Source organism: Balaenoptera acutorostrata, chromosome 17 (genome assembly GCF_949987535.1).
Source record: "Balaenoptera acutorostrata chromosome 17, mBalAcu1.1, whole genome shotgun sequence".
NCBI lineage: Eukaryota > Metazoa > Chordata > Mammalia > Artiodactyla > Balaenopteridae > Balaenoptera > Balaenoptera acutorostrata.
In genome coordinates this window covers 79,704,141-79,726,396 of record NC_080080.1, presented here as the reverse complement: position 1 = coordinate 79,726,396, position 22,256 = coordinate 79,704,141, and the positions used below count along the sequence as shown (strand labels likewise).

The 22,256-nt window shown below is 41.2% G+C and overlaps 1 protein-coding gene across 4 annotated transcripts in view; it reads left to right on the top strand.

Annotated features, from left to right (window-relative positions):
- RGS20 (regulator of G protein signaling 20) overlaps window positions 1-22,256 on the top strand; it is a 79,207-nt gene that overhangs the window by 48,431 nt on the left and 8,520 nt on the right. For all 4 annotated transcript variants that reach the window (XM_007168605.2, XM_057532480.1, XM_057532481.1 and 1 more), the window contains 2 exons: window positions 12,045-12,193; window positions 19,299-19,385. In XM_007168605.2, coding sequence (XP_007168667.2) covers window positions 12,045-12,193; window positions 19,299-19,385 — 236 coding nt within the window. The remainder of the gene's footprint in view (window positions 1-12,044; window positions 12,194-19,298; window positions 19,386-22,256) is intronic.

The window sequence follows — 22,256 nt, the reverse complement described above, 5'->3', positions numbered from 1 at the left end:
TTCTTTTTCATATTCTTTTCCATTATGGTTTATCAGAGGATATTGAATAGAGTTCCCTGTGCTCTACAGTAGGACCTTGTTGTTTATCCATTGTGTAGATTATTTTTTTTTCTTTTTTTTTTTGGCCACGCCGTGCAGCATGTGGGATCTTAGTTCCCTGACCAGGGATCGAACCCGCACCCCCTGCGTCGGAAGCGTGGAGTCTTAACCACTGGACCGCCAGGGAAGTTCCCATTGTGTAGATTCTTGAGTGAAAGAGAATCAGCAGCCAAAAAAGACTTCCTGTCGGATTAATCAGCCTCAACGCCCCGCATCCTCAGAAGTAGCTCCCATCTGGGTTCTGGAAGCCTCGCGCTCAGCACACCAGATTGGCCCTCCTCCCTCACGAACAAGTCCCTTTCAACAGTCCCTTCCCCAGCCTGTGCCTTGGACTTCTTCCAGTCCTACCAGGGGCTCGGGGCTCGGGCTGAGAGGGACCTGGCTCATAGCTTCCTCCACCCCCGCCCCCGGGGTGAGCACCAGACCCCAAGGAGAACCTGCAGGAGGCCCGCCCAACCCTCCACCATGTCACCACCACCACCCAGCACACCCTGGATGTGCTCGCCTGCAGGCAGGGTCAGTGCAGAGCCTGTAACTAACGTGAATCTGTGAAAAATCATCTTTTGCATCCAGGGGGGAAGTATGTTAGAAAAAGCTTTCCCAGGCTGGGAAAAGTTAGAAGGTAGAAAGACCAAAAGGAGGCTAAAATTAGGAGCAAATGGGGCTAAATGCTCAGAAACATTACTGCAGAGAACAAGGAAATGAGAGTGTCTCTGGAGGACGCTGTGCAGAGAATATTCCTGGAAGAGCGTTCTTTTGATGCACGTTGGTACCAGTCAAGGGAAGCTCAGAAAACAGCAAAAGGAAAATGAACAGACGTGGCTCTGGAGGAAAGGAGCTTTGTTCCTAATACAGAGCAGCAACAAAGACCCGGTCATTTGAACAGGCTCCAAAAAAATATCGGGAGGGATCTTTATAGGGCGAGACTGAAGAAATAAGGTAAAATTACCGCCCTAGCATAGTGCTGTGAGAGGAGGTCGGATACTTATGGTCCAGGAGGGAGATTCTCCTTCATTTATTAGATAGTAAACTTTTCTAAAGAGAAGCTTCTTATCAACTCTTGGATTACCCTGAAGTAATGTTTGTGTAGGAAAAGGCAGAATAAAAACTTGATCCTCTGTCCTTATTTACCAGTTTTCAAAATCAGTTGGTTCCCTAACATTTTCTAAAAGTAACAGTGAGTGTTTTAGTATCACTATGAAATCACGGATTTACACACATATGATGTTTCAGTTCATTGCAGTTAATATTCTTATTGATACTTAAACTTTCTCATACTTGGCAGCGCAGCCTTGTTTATATTTGCTCATGGCTCTGAAGTTTAGCATTTTTATATAATCAAATCTGCCAATCTTTTGTGGTCTCGGGGGGGAACAGTAGTTACATTATGATACATCTAGGCATCTAAACTATGAGATACTAGCCAACTATTGAATGAATGAGATAGAGCTACATGTCCTGTCCAGGAAGATTTCTGAGACATTTTTACAGTAAAAAATATAAGGCACAGAGTCACACATAGCGTCCAAGGCCATTTAGATAAACATACTAAAACTATGTTTTAAACTAAAGTTAATTACACGTTCTTAATTTCATAGAAGTGGTTCTGGAAAGAATCACATCAAACCTTAAAGCTGGTGATTTCTGGGGGTGGGAGAAGGATTGGAAAGTTCAGAGGAGCTGTGATTTCTCTATGTACCTCTGTTCTGGATAGAAGCCTAGTTGAATGTTCACCAGTATGTATTCATGTTTTGTTGGGGATTTTTTTTATTTATTTATTTTTATTTATTTATTTTTTTGGCTGCGTTGGGTCTTCGCTTCTGTGCGAGGGCTTTCTCTAGTTGCGGCAAGCGGGGGCCACTCTTCATCGCGGTGCGCGGGCCTCTCACTATCGTGGCCTCTCTTGCTGCGGAGCACAGGCTCCAGACGCGCAGGCTCAGTAGTTGTGGCTCACAGGCCCAGCTGCTCCTCAGCATGTGGGATCCTCCCAGACCAGGGCCCGAACCCGTGTCCTCCGCATTGGCAGGCAGATTCTCAACCACTGTGCCACCAGGGAAGCCCTTTGTTGGGGATTTTTGTTTGTTTTTTAAAAATTAGTTTTATTATTTTCAAGCTCAGGTTTAAATTACTATTTTGCCTTTGATGAAATCTTATATCTGCAATTTCATTTGCAAATGGTTTCTGCATTTTGGGCCAAAAGAAATGAAAAAACTGATTGGAATGTCTAAAGACCTAAGTGCATGTTAATGTTTATAAAAATATCATATTAAAGTGCATGTTAACATTTATAAAAATATCATATGTGAAGTAAGTTAGACAAATATCATATGATATCACTCATATGTGGAATCTAAAAAAAAGTGATACAAATGAACTTATTTACAAAATAGAAATAGACTCACAGACATAGAAAACAAACTTATGGTTACCAAAGGGGATGGGGTGAGATAAATTAGGAGTTTGGGATTAACATATACACACTACTATATATAAAATAGATAACCAACAAGGACCTACCATATAGCACAGGGAGCTATACTCAATGTCTTGTAATACCTATAATGGAAAAGAATCTGAAATATATATAAATCTGAATGACTTTGCTGTACACTTGAAACTAACACAACATTGTAAATTAACTATACTTCAGTTTTTAAAAATGGTTTAAAATTTTTTAAAAATAAAAGATAAAAAAATAAAAATATGTGCAGTCTCAAGGGAAACAGCATAATGTATTGGAGAGAAAGAATGACTCTGTGTGTGTGTTTGTGAATTCTAATCCCACATATGCTATCAACTAGCCATGTGTCTGTGGACAAGTCACTTTAGCTCCTTTGGCCTAAAAATTAAATAAATTAAATCATGTTCAGGTAAAAGTAAGCATCATAACTGGCACTATTATCACATTAGTGTATTTTAAAATGCACGTGTCTGCACTGAGCTATCAAATTTCTGAAAGAGTCCCTTGGACTGACAGGCTGGTACAAAGAAAGAGCATTGGCTGAGGGCTCGGTGACCTGGGCCACATACAGGTCATCTGTGTCACCTCAGGGGGTGAGTTAAGCCTCTTTAAGCCTTGGTTTCTTTACTGAAAAGAGGAATTAATAACTGTCTTTCCTGGCTAATGAAATTGTGGGAAGGAAGAAATTAGATGATACATATAAAAGTCTCCTGTAATCTGTAAAACCCCATAAAAATATGAGCATTATTCTCTTAATTAGCCTTGAATACTGCTCAACCAATCAGACCTTTCAGGTGGGATGTTAATGAAACGACTTTTTCTATATATGGTACAGTAAAACTCTTTAGCACAGCAGAAGTACAGTCATTATTTTATATGAGGTATGATGTTAAACAAAGCATCTGTTTTTGTTTGAAGTGTTCATTCATTCAGCCAACCTCTTCTTACCATCCACTCTTCTAAGCACAGAGGTTCCATCCCTTCTGTGCTCGCTTCAGTGTGATGACTGAACCCACCCATAGAAGGGATAAGAGAATCCCTTAAGATGGTATTAGACTCTACTTTTCTACCTCTGTTTTCATGTCTCGAATAAATGAACAAATAATCTGGCTATACCCAAACACAATAGAAACAAATCATTACTCGAGAAGCAAAGCATTTGGGTTGTGCCTTTGTCTTTTCTGAGACACTTAAGTTGGAGAAACCTAATTCACTCCGGTGTGGGCAGTAGACCACGTGTCCTAATGTGAAAAGAACCTCAGTGCTTTGTCAGGTGAAAAAGAGAGGCACGGGGTGGTGTGTATACTATGCTCGCATTTTCTTAAAAGTGTATAAATGTGTATAGCTATCTGGAAGGACATACAAAAAACAGATAATGATTTCCTCTCGGAGTTTTCATAGCAAATCCTTCGGTATTGTCTGGTTTTTCCTACCATGGGCGTGTGTTATTTTCATTTTTAAAATGACTTTTAATATAACATCATTAATAAAGTATCACCTTGTTTCATCAGCTCAGCTCTAGATTAAAGTAGCCAGTCATCTGGACGCGAATGGGGATGATTCATTCTGGAAAGAAGCATTAAAATGGCTTCACAGGAGCCCCTGACTATGTTAGACATTGTCGTGGGTTAAATTGTATCCCCCCCCAAAATATGTTGAAGTCTAATATGGCTGAATGTTTGTGTCCCCCCCCAACAAGATTCGTAGGTTGAAATCCTAACCCCTAAAGACGGTGGTATTAGTGGTGGAGCCCTTGGGAGCCCTCACGAATGGGATGAAAGCTCTCATGAAAGAGGCTCCAGAGAGATCGCTAGCCCCCTTCACCTTGTGAGGACACAGCAGGAAGGTACCAGCTCTGAACCACCAGGAGTGCCCTCGCCAGATTGTGACCTGCTGGCTCCCTGATCTCAGACTTCCAGCCTCCGGAACTGTGAGAAGTAAATATCTATTGTTTATAAGGCCTCAGTCTGTGGTCTTTTGTTATGGCAGCCCAAACGAACGGGCTAAGACAAAGTCCTAACCCTGGTACTTGTAAATGTGGCCTTATTTGGAAAAAGGGCTTTTGCAGATGTAATCAAGTGAAGATGAAGTCATACTGGATTAGGATGTCTTTATAAAGAGAGAGAGCTTGGGACACACAGAGGAATTGCTCCTCTCAAATTTCCTTATGTTCTGGCTTAACTCTTTCAGAGCCCATCATGTCCTACTGATGATAAGACTGTGTTTCTAAAGGTCGCTGAGGATGGTTTTGAATGTATGTCCTTTAAGGTTCTTGGTTCTCCTTCATCAGGATCTTGTCTATGATTCTACACCTTTCGGAACATGGACTCAGGTCTCAGGCCCTTCTAAGAGATAAGATTTTTTTCACACAATACTTGATGTTTCATCATATTTCCAATGCTTAATTCAATAATGGCTATTTTTAGAATTTGGAAACCATAATGAAAATAAATAGCTATTCATGGAATCCAACCACCAAGTTCAAGCTTACCAGAAAATAAGAAATAACTTTTCTGAGCTAATCATGGTCTGGTTAAAATTTTTTTCTAACTGGTTACTGCTTTCAACTCCAAATTACCAGAAGATTGCGATCAAGATTAAGAATTTACCTTGGGGAACTTCCCTGGTGGCGCAGTGGTTAAGAATCCACCTGCCAATGCAGGGGACGCGGGTTCGATCCCTCATCCAGGAAGATCCCACATGCCACGGAGCAGCTAAGCCCGTGCGCCACAACTACTGAGCCTGCGTGCCGCAACTACTGAAGCCTGCGCGCCTAGAGCCTGTGCTCCACAACAAGAGAAGCCACCACAGTGAGAAGCCCGCGCACCACAACGAAGACCCAGTGCAGCCAAAAAAAAAAAAAAAAAAAGAATTTACCTTATTTACCTTGGCTTTTGCTTGAACTTTGAAAGAATTCTCTTGAATGCTGTGTTCCTAGGACTGGAAAAGCGATGTTTGAGTAGGATCGTCTCTTAGCTAAGATCTGAATATTTAATAAACTGCCAACCTGTTTTTCCCATTTGCTCAGGCTGCCATAAATTACAGAAAATGTTTCTGAGGTCACTGGCATTGGTTTTACATTCATCTAACTTCTGAGCCTTGGGATCCTCAAGCAAAGGCAGCCAGTTACTGGGGCCTCATGTATGTGGCATGCTTGGGTCATCCCAGCAGACACTGAAATGACGGCCAGCAGTCTGTGCCAGACACACACCAGGGGAAGAATAGAATAGCAATATCAAAGGAGCACTGATTCCATGTTACTTAGAAAAAGCAAATGGAAATGAAATGTGTGTGGAGTTCTCCCACACATATGATGGAGGTGAAGAAAAAGATGCAAGCTAGTTTGGCTAATCAGACCACATATCAACGTCTGAAAGGATGAGCTGAACTAACATAATTGACAATGGCATATTTTTTAAATCTTGTAAATAGGTAGCATTCATTTAATATATATTGTTAGTCTTCATATTGACTAGCTATGACATTTAAAAAATTAATTCTCGGACATATGTATACGTATAACTGATTCACTTTGTTATAAAGCAGAAACTAACACACCATTGTAAAGCAATTATACTCCAATAAAGATGTTAAAAAGAAAAATTAATTCTCTACAAATATTTAGTGACACTAAATATGCAACTCTCCCATACGCAACTTTTTTTCTTTTTTTGAAAGGAACCTTAAGAAGTTTTATTGTAAAAGTAAATAAAAGCTTTGAAAAATCCATTTAAGTTATTTTGACCATATATGTGGAACCGTGGGCCAGAATCAGGAAGATCCAAGTTAAGAGCGATGACACCTTTCCACTTCTGTGGCAGCCCTGATAGAAAATGTGTCCGTTGGGACTTCTCTGGCAGTCCAGTGGTTAGGACTCGGCGACGGGGCCCCGGTTCAATCCCTGAGGTTCCTAGAGTAGTCTGATTCGCAGAAACAGAAAGCAGAATGGGGGTTGCCAAGGGCTCCTTCTGAGATGCCGCATCCACTTTCCAGGCCGTCCGCTCTCCCCAGACAGCAGGAGACGCCCAAAGGTACACTCCTCACCTCTTCTCTGCTGGGCTTCCATCACTTTCCATAGATTCTGGGAAATCCAGGCTTTCCTTCCCTTTCCACGGCTCCAGGAACCTATTTGCATTTTTAACAAGCCTGCTGTAATTTAAAGCATCTCGATCTGACAATTAAGATGACTAATAATGAAAAGTTCCAGTAAATTTGAAAACTAGATGAAAGGGATGGATTTTTTTCAGGAAATGAAAAATACCATATTGACTCAAAGCCGGGAAGAAACTATGAAAAGAAAAGAAATCAAAGAGTAAATTGAAAACATCGTCAGCAAGCCACGCCTGAAAGGTTCTAGTAATTTTACCAGCAGATTCTACATATCTTCAGGGAAAAAATAATTCTCTTAGAAAAAAAGAAAGATAAATAGATTTTAAAACTCCCTAAAAAATATTACCAAATCAATTTCAGCACTATAATAAAAGAATAATCATCTTTTAGACCCAACAAGAGTTTACTTAGTAAGGTAAGTGTGATTCAACATTAAGAAATGCATTTGGGGGGCTTCCCTGGTGGCACAGCAGTTAACAATCCGCCTGCCAGTGCAGGGGACACGGGTTCGAGCCCTGGTCCAGGAAGATCCCACGTGCCACGAAGCAACTAAGCCCGTGCGCCACAACTACTGAGCCTGCAGGCCACAACTACTGAAGCCTGCACACCTAGAGCCCGTGCTCTGCAACAAGAGAAGCCACCACAATGAGAAGCCCGCGCACCACAACGAAGATCAGCCCCTGCTCGCCACAACTAGAGAAAGCCTGCGCGCAGCAACGAAGACCCAACGCAGCCTAATTAATTAATTAATTAATTAAATTGAAAAGAAAAAAAGAAATGCATTTGGGACTCCCCTGGTGGTCCAGTGGTCAGGTCTCTGTGCTTCCACTGCAGGGGGCTCAGGTTCGATGCCTGGTCAGGGAACTAAGATCCCACACGCCATCCAGCGCGGCCAAAAAAAAACAAAAGAAATGCATTAATGTGATTCACTTCATTAACTATTCAAAGGAGGAAATTCATATGATCATCTCAAAAGATCTTTTTTTTAATGCGATAGAATTCGACATTTTGGAAACTTCATTAAGGAAAAATTTCAAACATACATAAATGTAGTGAGGCTAGTATAACAAACACCATGGTCAATGACACAACTTCAACCATTATCAACATTTTGCTTATCTTTATATTCATGTTTTATTAACATTTTTAGCTTCCTCTCAGGCTCTCATATTTCACCACTGCTCAGCAGGGCCTGGGTATCGTGACCACTCCCGCCACTAAACATTCCAACAGCTAGTGACTGAGTGAAAACCATGCCTATTAATTTAGAATTTTGAGGAACTGAGAGATGACAGCTTATTAGTAAATTTTGTAGGAATGGCATATATTTCTATGTACTTGTGTATTTAAAGCTTTAAATGATTTAAGATGTCAAAATTACTGAACCATGTATAAGAATTCCAAGAAACCATACAAGAAACTGTAATGATATTCAGAGGAAAAATTAAATAGATTCTGAGACCAAGTTGAGACTCTACAAAGATGAACTGAGACATAGAACACTGGGAAAAGAAATGAGGGATTATAAATTAGGAAAATAGTTAACATCCCAGGACTAATCCAATACAAATGCCAAAAGAACAGAATCATCAAGCATTAGTCAATGTGGAAGAACACACTGGAGAAACACGTTACAACTGTAAACAGTGCAGTACCTTTTAACACAGTCTCAGCAACATACACCTCTCATTTTGTCTGATAAAAGACTTTCACGTTCAAAAGAAGACAATGAGATATATATACAAAATCTTTCCAGCAACTATCAAAAAGGTATAAGTCCATCAGTACGTGAGTGGATAAGGAAATTGTGGTACATCTATACAATGGAATACTGCTCAGAAATACAAAGGAATGAACAATACAACAATCACAAAATAACTATGCTGAATGAAGAAAGCCAGATAAAAAAGAGTAGATGTCGTATGATTCCATTTTTATAAAATTCTAGTAAATGCAAATTAATATATAGTAAGAGAAAGCAGATCAGTGACTGTCTGGGGCCGGCAGGTTCAGGAGGGAGGGGTCCCAAGTGATGTGAGGAAACTTTTGAGCTTGATGATGTGGTCTTGACTGTGGTCGTGGTGTCACAAGTATATACATGTCAAAACATCAGTAAACATGCGCCATTTATTGCATGTCTGTTAGACCTCAATAAAGCTGTTTTCAAAAGTGTATAAGCAGACTTTGATGAGATTTGCCTCTGATTTCTGAAGGCTATATTTAGTCATGAGCAACCTTGTGATGTTCTCTAAGAGTTTACTCACTAAATCATCAAGATTCTTCCAGGTAGGTTGGCACTCTGTATCCCCAGGTTCTGCATCCGTGGATTCAACCAACCTCAGATCAAAAATACTGGGAAAAACTCCAGAAAGTTCCAAAAATCAAAACTTGAATTTTGCCTTGCACTGGCAACTATTCACATGGCCTTTACATTGTATTAGGTATTACAAGTAATCTAGAGATAATTTAAAGCATCCAGGAGGATGTACACAGGTTATGTGCAAATACCACATCATTTTATGTAAGGGACTTGAGCATCTGTGAACTTTGGTATCCTGGGGGTCCTGGAACCAGTCTCCCATGGGTGCTGAGGGACAACTGTATTTACAAAGAAATAGGTGTGTACGAACAAATAAAATATGTTAACTATTAAGATAGGCTGGCACAACTTATTTTATACTATGTAAGCAATATAAGAAAACTTGCTTAACTTGGTAAAGTTATCTTCTCCCAGAAACCTCCGACACACATCACACATACAGGGAAGATACTGTCAGTCTTCTCATTACACATCACACATACAGGGAAGATACTGTCAGTCTTCTCATTAAAGTCATGAAGAAAACAAAAGTGCCTGACAGTATTTCTACTTTTCAATATTTACTGAACTTCCTGGCCAAGGAGGGGAAAGAGGTATATACCTTGGAAAGGGACAGAAAGTAAAGTGTGATTATTTATAGACGGTATCTAACTAGGAAACAAGAGATTCTAACAAGAGAATTAACAGAAAGACTCGTAAAACTAAGAGAAGTCAATAGAGAGGTCAGATAGAGTGTCATTAGTCTTCCTAGACTCTGAAGTAACTATTTAGAAACATGGCGGGGTGGGGTGGGGAGGTATTTACAACAGCAGCAAAAATTGACCTCTAAAATATTCAGGAAAAAACCTATCAAAAATAGGCAGAACCTGTTTGAGGACAACTCTTGAACTGTACATAAGACAGGGTTTAAATGAAGAGCTATTTCATGACCGACTGGGGAGACCCAGTCTCGCAAAGACGTTGAAACCCACTGACGTGACCACGTCACATCCTTCCTTCTTTTGAGAAGCAATGGGGATTTTGTTTTTAATGAGTCAAGGTGCATCAGTATCTCTGAGAAAATAAGTTACCCGGAGCATCTTTGGCTGAAAGCATCTTTGTTTGGAGACTGTGCTGGCGTGTCCTTGCCTCTCCGTGTCCTGAATGAAGTGAAACCATTGTCAGTCTCTGGCTCCACTGAAATGCCGCGGATGCGGTGAGAACGTGATGCCAGAGGAGCCCAGCTTCTCCCCCAGGGGCGTTCAAAGGGGTCCACTCAGGAGGCTGGACCACCCAGGCTGGGCGCCGTGGACGGGTGTTGTAAGCATGGTTCTGGCTGTGGAGGAAGGGACAGTAAATCCCTCTGACGGGTCTCTCGTTCTGTCTTGGAACTTACATCCCAGGATGATTAAAAGACAAGGGCCAATCCTGAGTAGTAGTTGCCATCCAAGTTCCTGCTGCTTGCCGCAGGACAGGCCAATAAATCAAGAGACGCGCTGTTGAGGCAGGGAACAGCGACTTTATTCGGAGAGCCAGCAGACCAAGAAGATGACGGACTAGGGTCTCAAGGAACCATCTTCCACAAATTAGAGTTCAGGCTTCTTTTATACTCAAAGGGGAGGCAGTAAAGTCGAGCACTTCCTGGTTCTGGGTGGCCTCCGGACGGGCTGTGTGAATTTCTTCCTTCCTGCAGCCATTCACAGGTGGGCCTGGTCAGGACGTTTCTTGTGAGTTAAGCAAAGGTACTTTAGCTTAATGCTCATTACCTGGGAGGCAGGTTTCTCAGAGATGGTCTGTTATGTATCATTTAAGCTTCTAGGCAACACCCCTTTAGTGATGAACTTGTAATAGAACCATGGTTCTTCCATGTTCCACAGTCATCCCTGATAGGTGCTGAAACAGATGTCATTTCTCGCAAATGTTTCTCGTAAATCCAGTGTGGTCCTTATCAAATTCCCGCATGGTATTGATGAGCTGATTCCAAAATTCCACTGGAACACAAACAGGCAAGAACAGCCAAAAAGGTTTTTTGGTTTTAATTCATAACCTTTTTTTTTTTTCCCCTGGCTGTGCCGTGGCAGCTTGTGGGATCTCAGTTCCCCGGCCAGGAATTGAACGCGGGCTACAGCAGTGAAAGCCCAGAATCCTTACCACTAGGCCACCAGGGAACTCCCTGGTTTTAATTCATGAAGAGAATTTAACTTACCCAATATGAAAACATATAATAAAAGTATGATAATTAAAACAAAGTCCAACAGCATATAAGGATAAGTAATAGTAGGGATAGATAAATCTAATGTTGGAATAGAATATCAAATTCAGAATTTGATTCCAAAGATCTATTTAAGGTTCTTTAACACAGATTGGATTTTTTTTTCTTTTACCCCACCAACAATTCAAACCATTGTATCAAAAATAAAAACGGACACAGCAATTTCTCGTTTCTTATGCTGCGTTTATATTTTTCTCCTTCAACCATTCCTGTAGTTCTCAGGCAAGGCGAGGGATGAAGCGGTTTCCGACCGCGCAGTGTCCAGGGAGGAAGGCCAGGGCACCGTCCCTACAGGTGGCAGGATGGGGGTGGGTCACTGTCCTGAGCCGGGCTCGCGTCCTGGGCATCCCTGAGTAGGACTGCGCATGGGCGCGGCTCCAAGGGCTTTGCAGCTGCGATCCAGCTGCCCCTGTAACTGCCCCCCCTCCTCACGATGGTCCAGCGGGGGGCGGGGGGGACTCGAGCTATGAAACGCACCTGTGGTAGGTCCTCACCGCGATGTCTGAGGGATGTGATGCCAGCGTCTGTCTCCTTGACCCAACTGTGAGCGCCTTAGCACAGGGGACCCCCCCCCCACCATTCGTCGTTTCACTCCTAGAATTTATCACCGTGCTTCTAGACAGGGAATAAATGTTTGGTCAATGAATGGATGCTAAGCACCAAATTTTGCCAGAATTCGCAGAAATGATCTGGAGAGAGTCACGCTGCATCTTCTCAATGATGCAAACGACAGCGGAATCGGAATCTCCAGCTTACGTGGTGCTAACTCTGCCCCCGCCCCCCTTTTACTTTCCCTGTTGCAGCCGATGGGATCAGAACGCATGGAGATGCGAAAGCGGCAGGTGTGCGCAGCCCAAGGGCCCGCAGCCTCCGCCCCAGGCCAGCACGGAGTGGGGAACCGGGGGTCCAACGCTTGCTGCTTCTGCTGGTGCTGCTGTTGTAGCTGTTCCTGGTAAGGTTTGCGGCTTTTCACGAACGCGCTCCTGGTAGGAACACGGTACCCTGCACGGTACCAGTTTATGATGAATGCAGTAAGTGCTTTTAAGCAGCTGCTGTATGCCTGCCTCTGGTGTGGGCTCTGTAAAGGACGACAACAAAAGCAAAGAAACCCAAGAGGAGGCTGCATCCTAGCTCTGGGGAGACATATGCAAATCCCCGAAACCAGGCTAACGAATGTATATGAAATATCTAAAGAACAGTCTAAGGCAGCTGACGATTGAAGATTAATATCTGGGCAGAAAGGAGTGAGCTCAAGGCCCTCCAGTTGGGAACAAAGGCTTCGTGGAGGACTTAGAGTTTAATCTGGGTCTTTAAGTTTAGGGTTATGAAGGAGAATGAGCCTGCATTTTATATTCTGCTGCTTCTGTTTTATTAATATTGTTTTTTAATAAAGAAAAATGTCAAAACCTAAGCTTGACAGAGAGAGGAAAATCTAAAAATATAGGCTCACTTACTAGTAGTGGAAGATACACAATCATTGCTTTAAACAAAGAGATACAACTTGAGCATTTGAGTCACTGTTGAAGATCTGGAGAAACGGGGCTGAGTTACACCCAGAAATCACAGGAACATTAGGTTGCATTTCTGAAATCTTGGATATGAAACGTGCTTCGTGACAGCCAAATGTGTGCATAGCTTTAGGCAATTAAATTATTGTAAATTTATTTGGGCTTGACTGCAAGTTAGACCAAGACCTCACTATCCAGTGGAGAAGAAGGAAAACTGGGATTGATCAGTGACGTAGAACCATTAGAACTGGGGGTGGGCGGGGTGGAGGCTGAAGGTGAAAAGTCCGGGACGGTTTGGGCTGCTCCTGCGTGCCTCGGGCTGGTGTTAATTTCCAGAAAGTTCCAGGCCAGTGCCTCTGAGGATGGATGTTACCCTGATGCTGGGAGGTCTGTCCGTTCGGGACAGAACCCCAGACTCAAGTGGGAATATGGGGGAGAGTGGCTGACCAGAGCCGAGCAGCCCGGAGTTTAAAGTGAGCCTTCAGCCCTGACAAGAGGTCTAGAGGACCCGGCAGGAGACGAGAGGGCGCGTTGGCACCCCTGAGGTGTCCAGGAGCCCCGCTAGTCGGGGAGGGGACCTACCAGGGGTGAAGAGACGGCACTGAGGCCCCTTTTCCGCCCTTTCACTGCTCATCAGGCTCAGCGAGATGACGCCTGAGAGGTGTTCAAAGGTGTCCCTGTGCAGGAGGGATGCCGCCTGGCGTTTACCCCACCCCCCCTTCCGGCTCTGGTGCCTTGGGGTGGCACAGGAGGTGGGGACCATGGTCTGAGCAGTGTCTGGGGCTGAGGGTGTATGGCGGCAGGTGGTGACGGGTCCCAGAGCAGCCTCTTCCTACTAACGTCAACCAGGGTGAATGAAATATAAATCCGACCTGGACCTCCTCATCACGGCCAGCACCTGGGCAGCACGTGGTATGTGTGTCTACGAGAGACAAGAGAGCAATGGCTTCAAAGTACGGGAGCGAAGGAACAGAAAACTTAGTCAAACTATAACTCAGGAGTGTAGGTAAAATAAGTCATTTTCAGACACACAAAGGCCAAGAGAGGTAACTGCCTTCAGACCCTCCCTAAAGAACTAAGGATGTATTCAAGGGTAAAAAGGGTAAAAAGTGAACCCAGAGGGCAGTCATGGGAAACAAGTAACACTGATGAATACAAAAGAAGCAAACACAGCTGTAAAACTTGGTATTTAATTTTGTGTTAGAAAGTGTAAATCCAGAGCCATAAACAAATAACCTCATGTTAACAATCAACAAATCAAATACCTCAGTCTTTCTTAGGAAAAAAACTATAAGAACATTTTCTTTCAAAATTAATGGTATTTATGTTTAGTCAGAAATGGAACATCGATTTTTCCACATCAAGGGAAGGCAATAAAAGAAATACTGGGGCTTCCCTGGTGGCACAGTGGTTAAGAATCCGCCTGCCAGTGCAGGGGACACGGGTTCAAGCCCTGGTCCGGGAAGATCCCACAGGCCGCGGAGCAACTAAGCCCGTGTGCCACAACTACTGAGCCTGTGCTCCAGAGCCCGTGAGCCACAGCTACTGAGCCCGCATGCCACAACTACTGAAGCCTGCGCACCTAGAGCCCGTGCTCCGCAACAAGAGAAGCCCGCACACCGCAACAAAGAGTAGCCCCCGCTCACCACAACTAGAGAAAGCCCGTGCGCAGCAACGAAGACCCAATGCAGCCAAAAAAATTTTTAATTTTTAAAAATTAAAAAAAAAATACTGAAAACTTTATCAGCATATGGCAAAGGTGGCTTTAGCAAAAGAAAGAATGAGCTATTCTATAAATACCCAGATTCTTGGCATTAGGATGACCAGCTCATCCCAGTTGCCTGGTTGGTTTTAGCGTTGAAAGCCCTATGTCCCAGAAAACTCAGGAGCCCCAGACAAACTGGGAAGGCTGGTCACCCTACCCGGTATCCAACTCCATAGAAATAGATTTATATTCCTGTATTGCATCGTGTAAAACATTAATCTCCCAAGATCAACTCCAGATGGCTTAAAAGCCTAAACGTGAATATCCAAGAGGAAAACACAAGACAATATCTTTATGATCTTGGTGTTGGGAAGAATTAACTTTTAAAAAGAAAGAGGAAAATCTGTAAAAGGAAGAGATTCATAAATTTGGCTACATTAAAATATTAAAATGTGCTAGCAGGAAAAATAAAAACACATTTCATCCAAAGACTTGTACATGAACATTCATTGCATCATGATTCATCCTGTGAGAGGGGTCATAGCAGCATTAATCTGATTGAGAAAAACTGAAAATATCTGGATAGATGCTTTGTGGTGTAGTTATATAATGTGATACCATCCGGCTTTTAAATGCATGTGCTTTTAAAGGAGAAAAAGGAGAAAAAGCGACTTGTAAAGCAATGCATATTTACAAAGTTTGGAAATATGTGCGTATCTATATATTTTTATTTATTTATTTATACATTTTTAGAGAGGGTAGGGTAACTGAATGGTAATGATAAAAAACAAAAAAATAAGTGTGGTGGTTATCTCAGGAGAAGAAAGGGGGAAATAGGTTGGGGGAAAAGTGCGTGGAAAACTTCAACTGTTCCAATATTTGATTTCCTTGATTTTTTTCACAACATGCTTTTGAGATTTATCCATGTTGAGAGTACACAGTGAGTCCATTTTTAAGAAAGGTAAATGGCAATTAGTTTTCTAAGCCCCTGTATTAACTTTCTCAGAATCCTGCTTTCTGGCCTTCAGGCGTTTCATTTTATAAAGGAAGTCATGCAGAGTCTTGATCTCTTGAAAATAAACTTTTTGTTTTCCTTTCTAGAAGACTGAAGAAATTTTTCCTCTTTATAGCAACTCTAAACTTTACCAAAAGAGACCTAAGCAGGGGTCTTCTTTTATTGAATAGTTCTTCAAAGTGGTGAGCAACTATTTTGGCTTCTATCAACATTTTCTTATTCTACTTTAACAATAAAAATAAATTCAGGTTCAAAAAGTTGACACAAAATATATTACTGTTTTTCAAGAACAACACATTGTCGCCTAAGAAATATTCCTACTTTTAAAAAACTGAGACATGGAAAAAATGCCAAAGCTTAAGTACATATTGCATTATTTATTCATAATACAACTTACAGTTCTTTTAAGAATCTTGTGTCAAATTCATCCTTCCTTTTCCTCTTTGCTTTTTCATACCCACTGTGTAGTACTGTTTTCTCTTACGAAAGAAGTCTATGACGTCGGGCAGTATTAATACTCCTGCAGAGAGAGTACCACCCAGATGCCTCTCAAATTCGTTTTTGTTTTTTTTTAAGAAACCATCGTTTACTGAAACCGTTAGCCCTGGCGTCATGAAAGCAACAAGAAAAAGGAGTTCCTGCATGTCTAATGACAGCACTTAAAGAAAAATAGAGCTACACACAAACACACAATTACTGAAAATTCATAAACAGATGTGCCTGAACATAGAATAAAAGACTTCTATAAAATGGTGTAAAGAATGTTAAGGAAAGGCGTAATAAAAGAATAGAAAAGACAGTACAGAGGCAATAGTAAGATAAAGCAAACTCAACTAATCAATGGTAAAAATCCATTTTGATATTAATGGGAAATTAAAAGCATTCCTGCTAAAATCAAGAACAAGGCAAGGGGGACTTCCCTGGTGGCGCAGTGGTTAAGAATCCACCTGCCAAGTCAGGGGACACGGGTTCGAGCCCTGGTCCAGGAAGATCCCACATGCCGCGGAGCAACTAAGCCCGTGCACCACAACTACTGAGCCTGCGCTCTAGAGCCCACGTGCCACAACTACTGAAGCCCGCGCACCTAGAGCCCATGCTCCGCAACAAGAGAAGCCACCGCAGTGAGAAGCCTGCGGACTGCAACAAAGAGTAGCCCCCGCTCGCTGCAACTAGAGAAAGCCCGCACACAGGAACGAAGACCCAACGCAACCAAAAATAAATAAATTAATTAATTTTTTAAAAAAAGAACAGGGCTTCCCTGGTGGCGCAGTGGTTGAGAGTCTGCCTGCCAATGCAGGGGACACGGGTTCGAGCCCTGGTCTGGGAAGATCCCACATGCCGCGGAGCAACTAGGCCTGTGAGCCACAACTACTGAGCCTGTGCGTCTGGAGCCTGTGCTCCGCAACGAGAGGCCACGAAAGTGAGAGGCCCGCGCACCGCGATGAAGAGTGGCCCCCGCTTGCCACAGCTGGAGAGAGCCCTCGCACGGAAACGAAGACCCAACACAGCCAAACGGATGAATAAATAAATAAATAAATAATAATTAAAGGTGCTAATAATTTTTAAAAAAATAAAAATAAAAATAAAATAAAAAAAGAACAAGGCAAGGCTGTCCAGGATCTTCCCTACTATTCAACACTGTGCTTTAGGGATCAGACAAGAAAAAACAACTGGAGGCCTAAGAATTGGGAAAGAAGAGGAAAAGCTCCCCGTTTGCTGATGATATGAGAATTCCCTTGAGAATGCCAGGGGAATTGTTGCTAAGCTGACACAAACACAAAAGAGAGAAATCAAATTAACAAAAAATAATAGCTTTCAGAAGGTAAAGAACTCTTAAAATTCAAAAATAAAAAGACAGGGGCTTCCCTGGTGGCGCAGTGGTTGAGAATCTGCCTGCCAATGCAGGGGACATGGGTTTGAGCCCTGGTCTGGGAAGATCCCACATGCCGCGGAGCAAATGGGCCCGTGAGCCACAACTACTGAGCCTGCGCGTCTGGAGCCTGTGCTCCGCAACAAGAGAGGCTGCGACAGTGAGTGGCCTGCGCACCGCGATGAAGAGTGGCCCCCGCTTGCCACAACTAGAGAAAGCCCTCGCACAGAAACGAAGACCCAACACACTCAAAAATAAATAAATAAATAAATAAATAAAGTTACATCTGTAAAAAATAAATAAATAAATAAATAAAAAGACAAACCAATTTAAAAATGGGTGAAGGATCTGAATAGATATGTCTCCAAAGAAGATGTACAACTAGCTGATAAATACTTGTAAAGATGCTCAAATGTCATGAGTCATTAGCAAAATGCAAACCAAAAGCACAATGTGATACCACTTCATAAACACCTAAATGGCTATAATAAGAAAGACAGACAACAGTAAGTGTTGTCAAGGGTGTGGAGGAATTGGATCCCTCCAACATTGCTGGTGGGCGTGTGAAATGGTGCAGCTGCTTTGGAGAACAGTTTGGGCCTTCCTCAAAATGTTAAAACTCGAGTTACGACATGACAGCATTTCCACTCCTGGGTATCTACGCAGGAGAAATAAAAACAGACAGCCACACAAAGACTTGTACATGACTGTTCATAGTGGAATTATTTACAAATAGCCCTGACGTGCAAACAACGTAACTGTCCATCAGCCGATGAATGGATAACAAATTGTGATATATCCAGGCAATGGAATATTATTCAGGCACAAAAAGGAATAACGTAGTGAAACATGCTACAACGTGAATGAACCTTAAACCAGTATGCCAAGTGAAAAAAGCCAGCCACCAAGGACCACATATGGTGTGATCCAGAATAGACGTGTCTTAGAGAACAAACTAGTGGTTACCACTGGGGAGAGGGAAGGAGGAGTGGCCATAGAGGGGTGGCGGAGAAAAGGGTTATTATGGGATTATATGAAATCATGTGTGTGAAACTTTTGAAAATTGTAAAGCACTGTAGAATTTAAAGAATCTTTCATTCAATGAAAAAGAAGAGACATATCTCTAGAGACAGGAAGCAGATTAGTGTATGTTGAGGGCTGGTGTAGGTCAGAGGTAGTGTGTCATGAGCAGTGGCTGCCAACAGGTCTGGGCTTCTTTTCGGGGTGATGAAAATGTTGCGAAATTAGATAGTAGTGAGGGTCATACACCCTTGTGATTATGCTAAAAACCACTGAGTTGTACACTTTAAAGAGGCAACTTTATGATGTAAAAATGATGGTTCAGTAAAGCTATTAAGAAATTACCTTCAAACGTACAAACAATAAAGTTAGAAGATGAGATGGATGTGAAAATTCCATTTACTATAACAACAGAAATACCTGGAATAAATTTACAAATGAAGGTACAAAATGTGTATAAGGAAACAAACTCTCTTGAAAGATACAATAGAGATTTTGATTGCACACTTTCCTGGCTTTCTTTCATACTTTCATACGTGTGCCTGTAAATACATAAAATCTCCATTTTCACTGGGAAACAAAGTCTGGAGAATGTATACCTTTTTTTCAAGGTTCAGGAAACAAAATGAAAACCGAAAACATTCCTGAAAATCTGACCTTTTTACTACTTTCTAATGGACATGTTTTATGAAAAGAATTATTATTCTAAATGTAAACTCTCTCAATGAGTGTAGACCATAGTATTATACATAGAATTAATTTTGCTAATACTTTATTTTCATACTTTTGGTTTTCTTAAGAAAACAAAGAAGTGTCACTTTTATCAAGAAAAGAAATTAATTCTACTTGGTAACCTGGAGTTCTCTGAAATATTTGTAAAAAATCTTTCCTTGATACAGAATGATCTCAACTAACACGTGTTTGTCTTATTTCTTGCAGTCTCACTGTTAGAAACCAAGAAGAACAGAGACTCAGGAGTACTTCCTATGAACTCAGAACAGAGGACCTTCCCACCTGTGAAGAAAGGTAAAATCTCACAGTGTTTAGCTCACTAAATCGACAGAAATGCCAACCTTATTATTTTTTCCTTACAGTTTTATTGAGATACAATTGACATCCAGCACCGTGTAAGCCTAAGGAGAACAGCATAATGATCTGACTTGTATATGTCGTGAAATGATGATCAAAATAAGTTTAATGAACCTCCATCCTCTCATAGATTCTCAAGCAGATTTTTTTTTTGCATTTTTGTTTCAATAGAACACACAGTTTCTCTAACTACAATTTAATAATATCAAATCATAATGTTGCATCACATTTTCACTCTGCAGAATTCTTTTTTTTTTTTTAAGTTATTTATTTATTTATTTATTTTGTGGCCACGCCGTGAGGCATGCGAGATCTTAGTTCCCCAACCAGGGATTGAACCCGGGCCCCCTGCATTGGGAGCTTGGAGTCTTAACCACTGGAGTGCCAGGGAAGTCCCTGCAGAATTCCTTGTAATTCATTGTGTGACAGGGAGAAAAATCAGTTCCATTGTTAATCTAATGCCTGTTAATCACAAATAGAAATTGATGCTTCTTGACAAAACATATGACATCATTTTATTTTTATGTGATTTACTTTTTTAAATAAAAGAACATAATGAAATACACAAGTTAGGGTTTCAGGAAAATTTTAAAGGTCCATTTTTTTTCTTAGCTATAAATTTATACTTTAGTAAATGTATTATTTTTTAAGTATTTTGAGAAAAAAGTTGGAAAAACACGCAAATTACTTTCCATAATGCCAAATTTTAAAATTGTCTTTTTTCCTTCCTGTATTATCTATGGATTTACTTCCACTTACCTATTCTTATTCCTTTTCTTTGTGTTATGCCAATATAACTTCAGGCAATAGACAAATATCCTAAAAGCATTGTTCAAATAGGTCTTGTCGTAAATTATTTATTTTTGAGGGGGGAAAAAAACAAGTAACCTAAAAGTTTACTTAAAATATTTTTCTTCATTCTTCATTTTATTTATTTTTACTCAGATATTTCAAAGTCTAGGATGCATATTAAAATCTTCCACAATTCATAAGTCTGTTAAAAACAGCTTTTATCTTTTTTTTTTTTAAATTAATTTATTTATTTATGGCTGTGTTGGGTCTTCGTTACTGTGTGCGTGGGCTTTCTCTAGTTGCAGCGAGCGGGGGCTATGCTTCATTGCGGTGTGCAGGCTTCTCATTATGGTGGCTTCTCTTGTTGAGGAGCATGGGCTCTAGGCGCGTGGGCTTCAGTAGTTGTGGCACATGGGCTTCAGTAGTTGTGGCACGTGGGCTCTAGAGCACAGGCTCAGTAGTTGTGGCGCACGGGCTTAGTTGCTCCGTGGCATGTGGGATCTTCCCAGACCAGGGCTCGAACCCATGTCCCCTACATTGGCAGGCGGATTCTTAACCACTGCACCACCAAGGAAGTCCCGTTTTTATCTTATGTATTTCAGTATACTGTATTCTGCACCAAGGCTTGAGGCTTTGAGTCCTGTCTGGAACCAGAAAGCCCTCGTCTGGTCCTGGCTCTGTCCATCCTGCCTGTATGACCTTGGGCACTTAGCAGCCACATTCTGCCTCAGTTTCCCTGTGTGTAAAATGGGGATAATAACAGTGTGTTGTGACTCAGCCAAAGAAGGGTTGTCGTGAGCACTGAGTAACCAGTAAAGCACTGAGAACAGAGCCAGGCAAGAGGGAAGGATTCCATGTATATCGGCCATTATTTGTTCTCAGTTAGCCAATAATATAAAATGACTCTTTATCCAATTTGATGCCTTTTGCTTCCATTTCTATTTAGATATTAATTTTATTCATTTGCATTTCCCTCACATGTCTTTGCCTGTCTATTTGTTTATAATTTTTGGTAGTATTTTGTATGCTTCCCGAAAATAGCATTATGTTGGATTTTCGCCCAGTTTGAGTCTCTGTCACTCAATTGGGAATTAAAATCCAATTACATTGGGTCAGTTGTCTTGATGATTACAGATATGTTTAATCTTCTAGAATGTTTGTTGATTGTCTACTTACAATACCCCCTAACTATTTCCTTTTTTTTTTTTTTTACTGTATGAACTGTGCTTTCTTTGCTCCTGGGTTCTTTGGTACTATGGAAAAGATATGTTTTCTCCCTCCCTCTCTCTCTCTCTCTTTTTAAAGGTTACTACTGATTACCCTTAAGTTTTTCAGTCATTCTTTTATATGTATTTCTTAAATGAAAAGGAGTAAGAAGATATATTTTGAATCCCCATATTTAAGGAACATAACAGCATTCTTTTTTTTTTTTAATTTAGCATTCTTTACTAAGCCTTGCCAATTTAATTAACCTATCTAAAAAGAATCCGGTATTTTTATGTAGATTGCTTTAAGTTACTATTTTTAAATTATCTTTTAAGCATCTTTTAAAATATTTCTTTCAGGGAGTTCCCTGGTGGGCTAGGTTAGGATTCTGGGCTTTCACTGCTGTGGCCCGGGTTCAATCCCTCGTGGGGTAACTGAGATCCCGCAAGCCGCATAGCCAAAAAACATGTATATATATATTTCTTTCAAAACTAATTTTACTGGTTATGATAGAGATTTATGTTTTCATACAGAATGCTCTTTTTATGATGAAAAGCTTAAACACCTGTTATAAAAAACAGAAATCAGACAATACAAAAGTTTTACAATAAAAGCTCAATTGTCCTCTTACTCCAGACCTTGTCCCAATCTCCAAATATAAACCATCAACAGTTTTTTTATGTATCCTCGAAGGAACTGTCTGTGCATTTCCACACAGTTGTACTTACATAGGATTCATCTATACACACTGAATCTAACTTTGAAACTAAACTTGAAATGATTGTTTATCTGTCTGTGTCTCACTGCTGG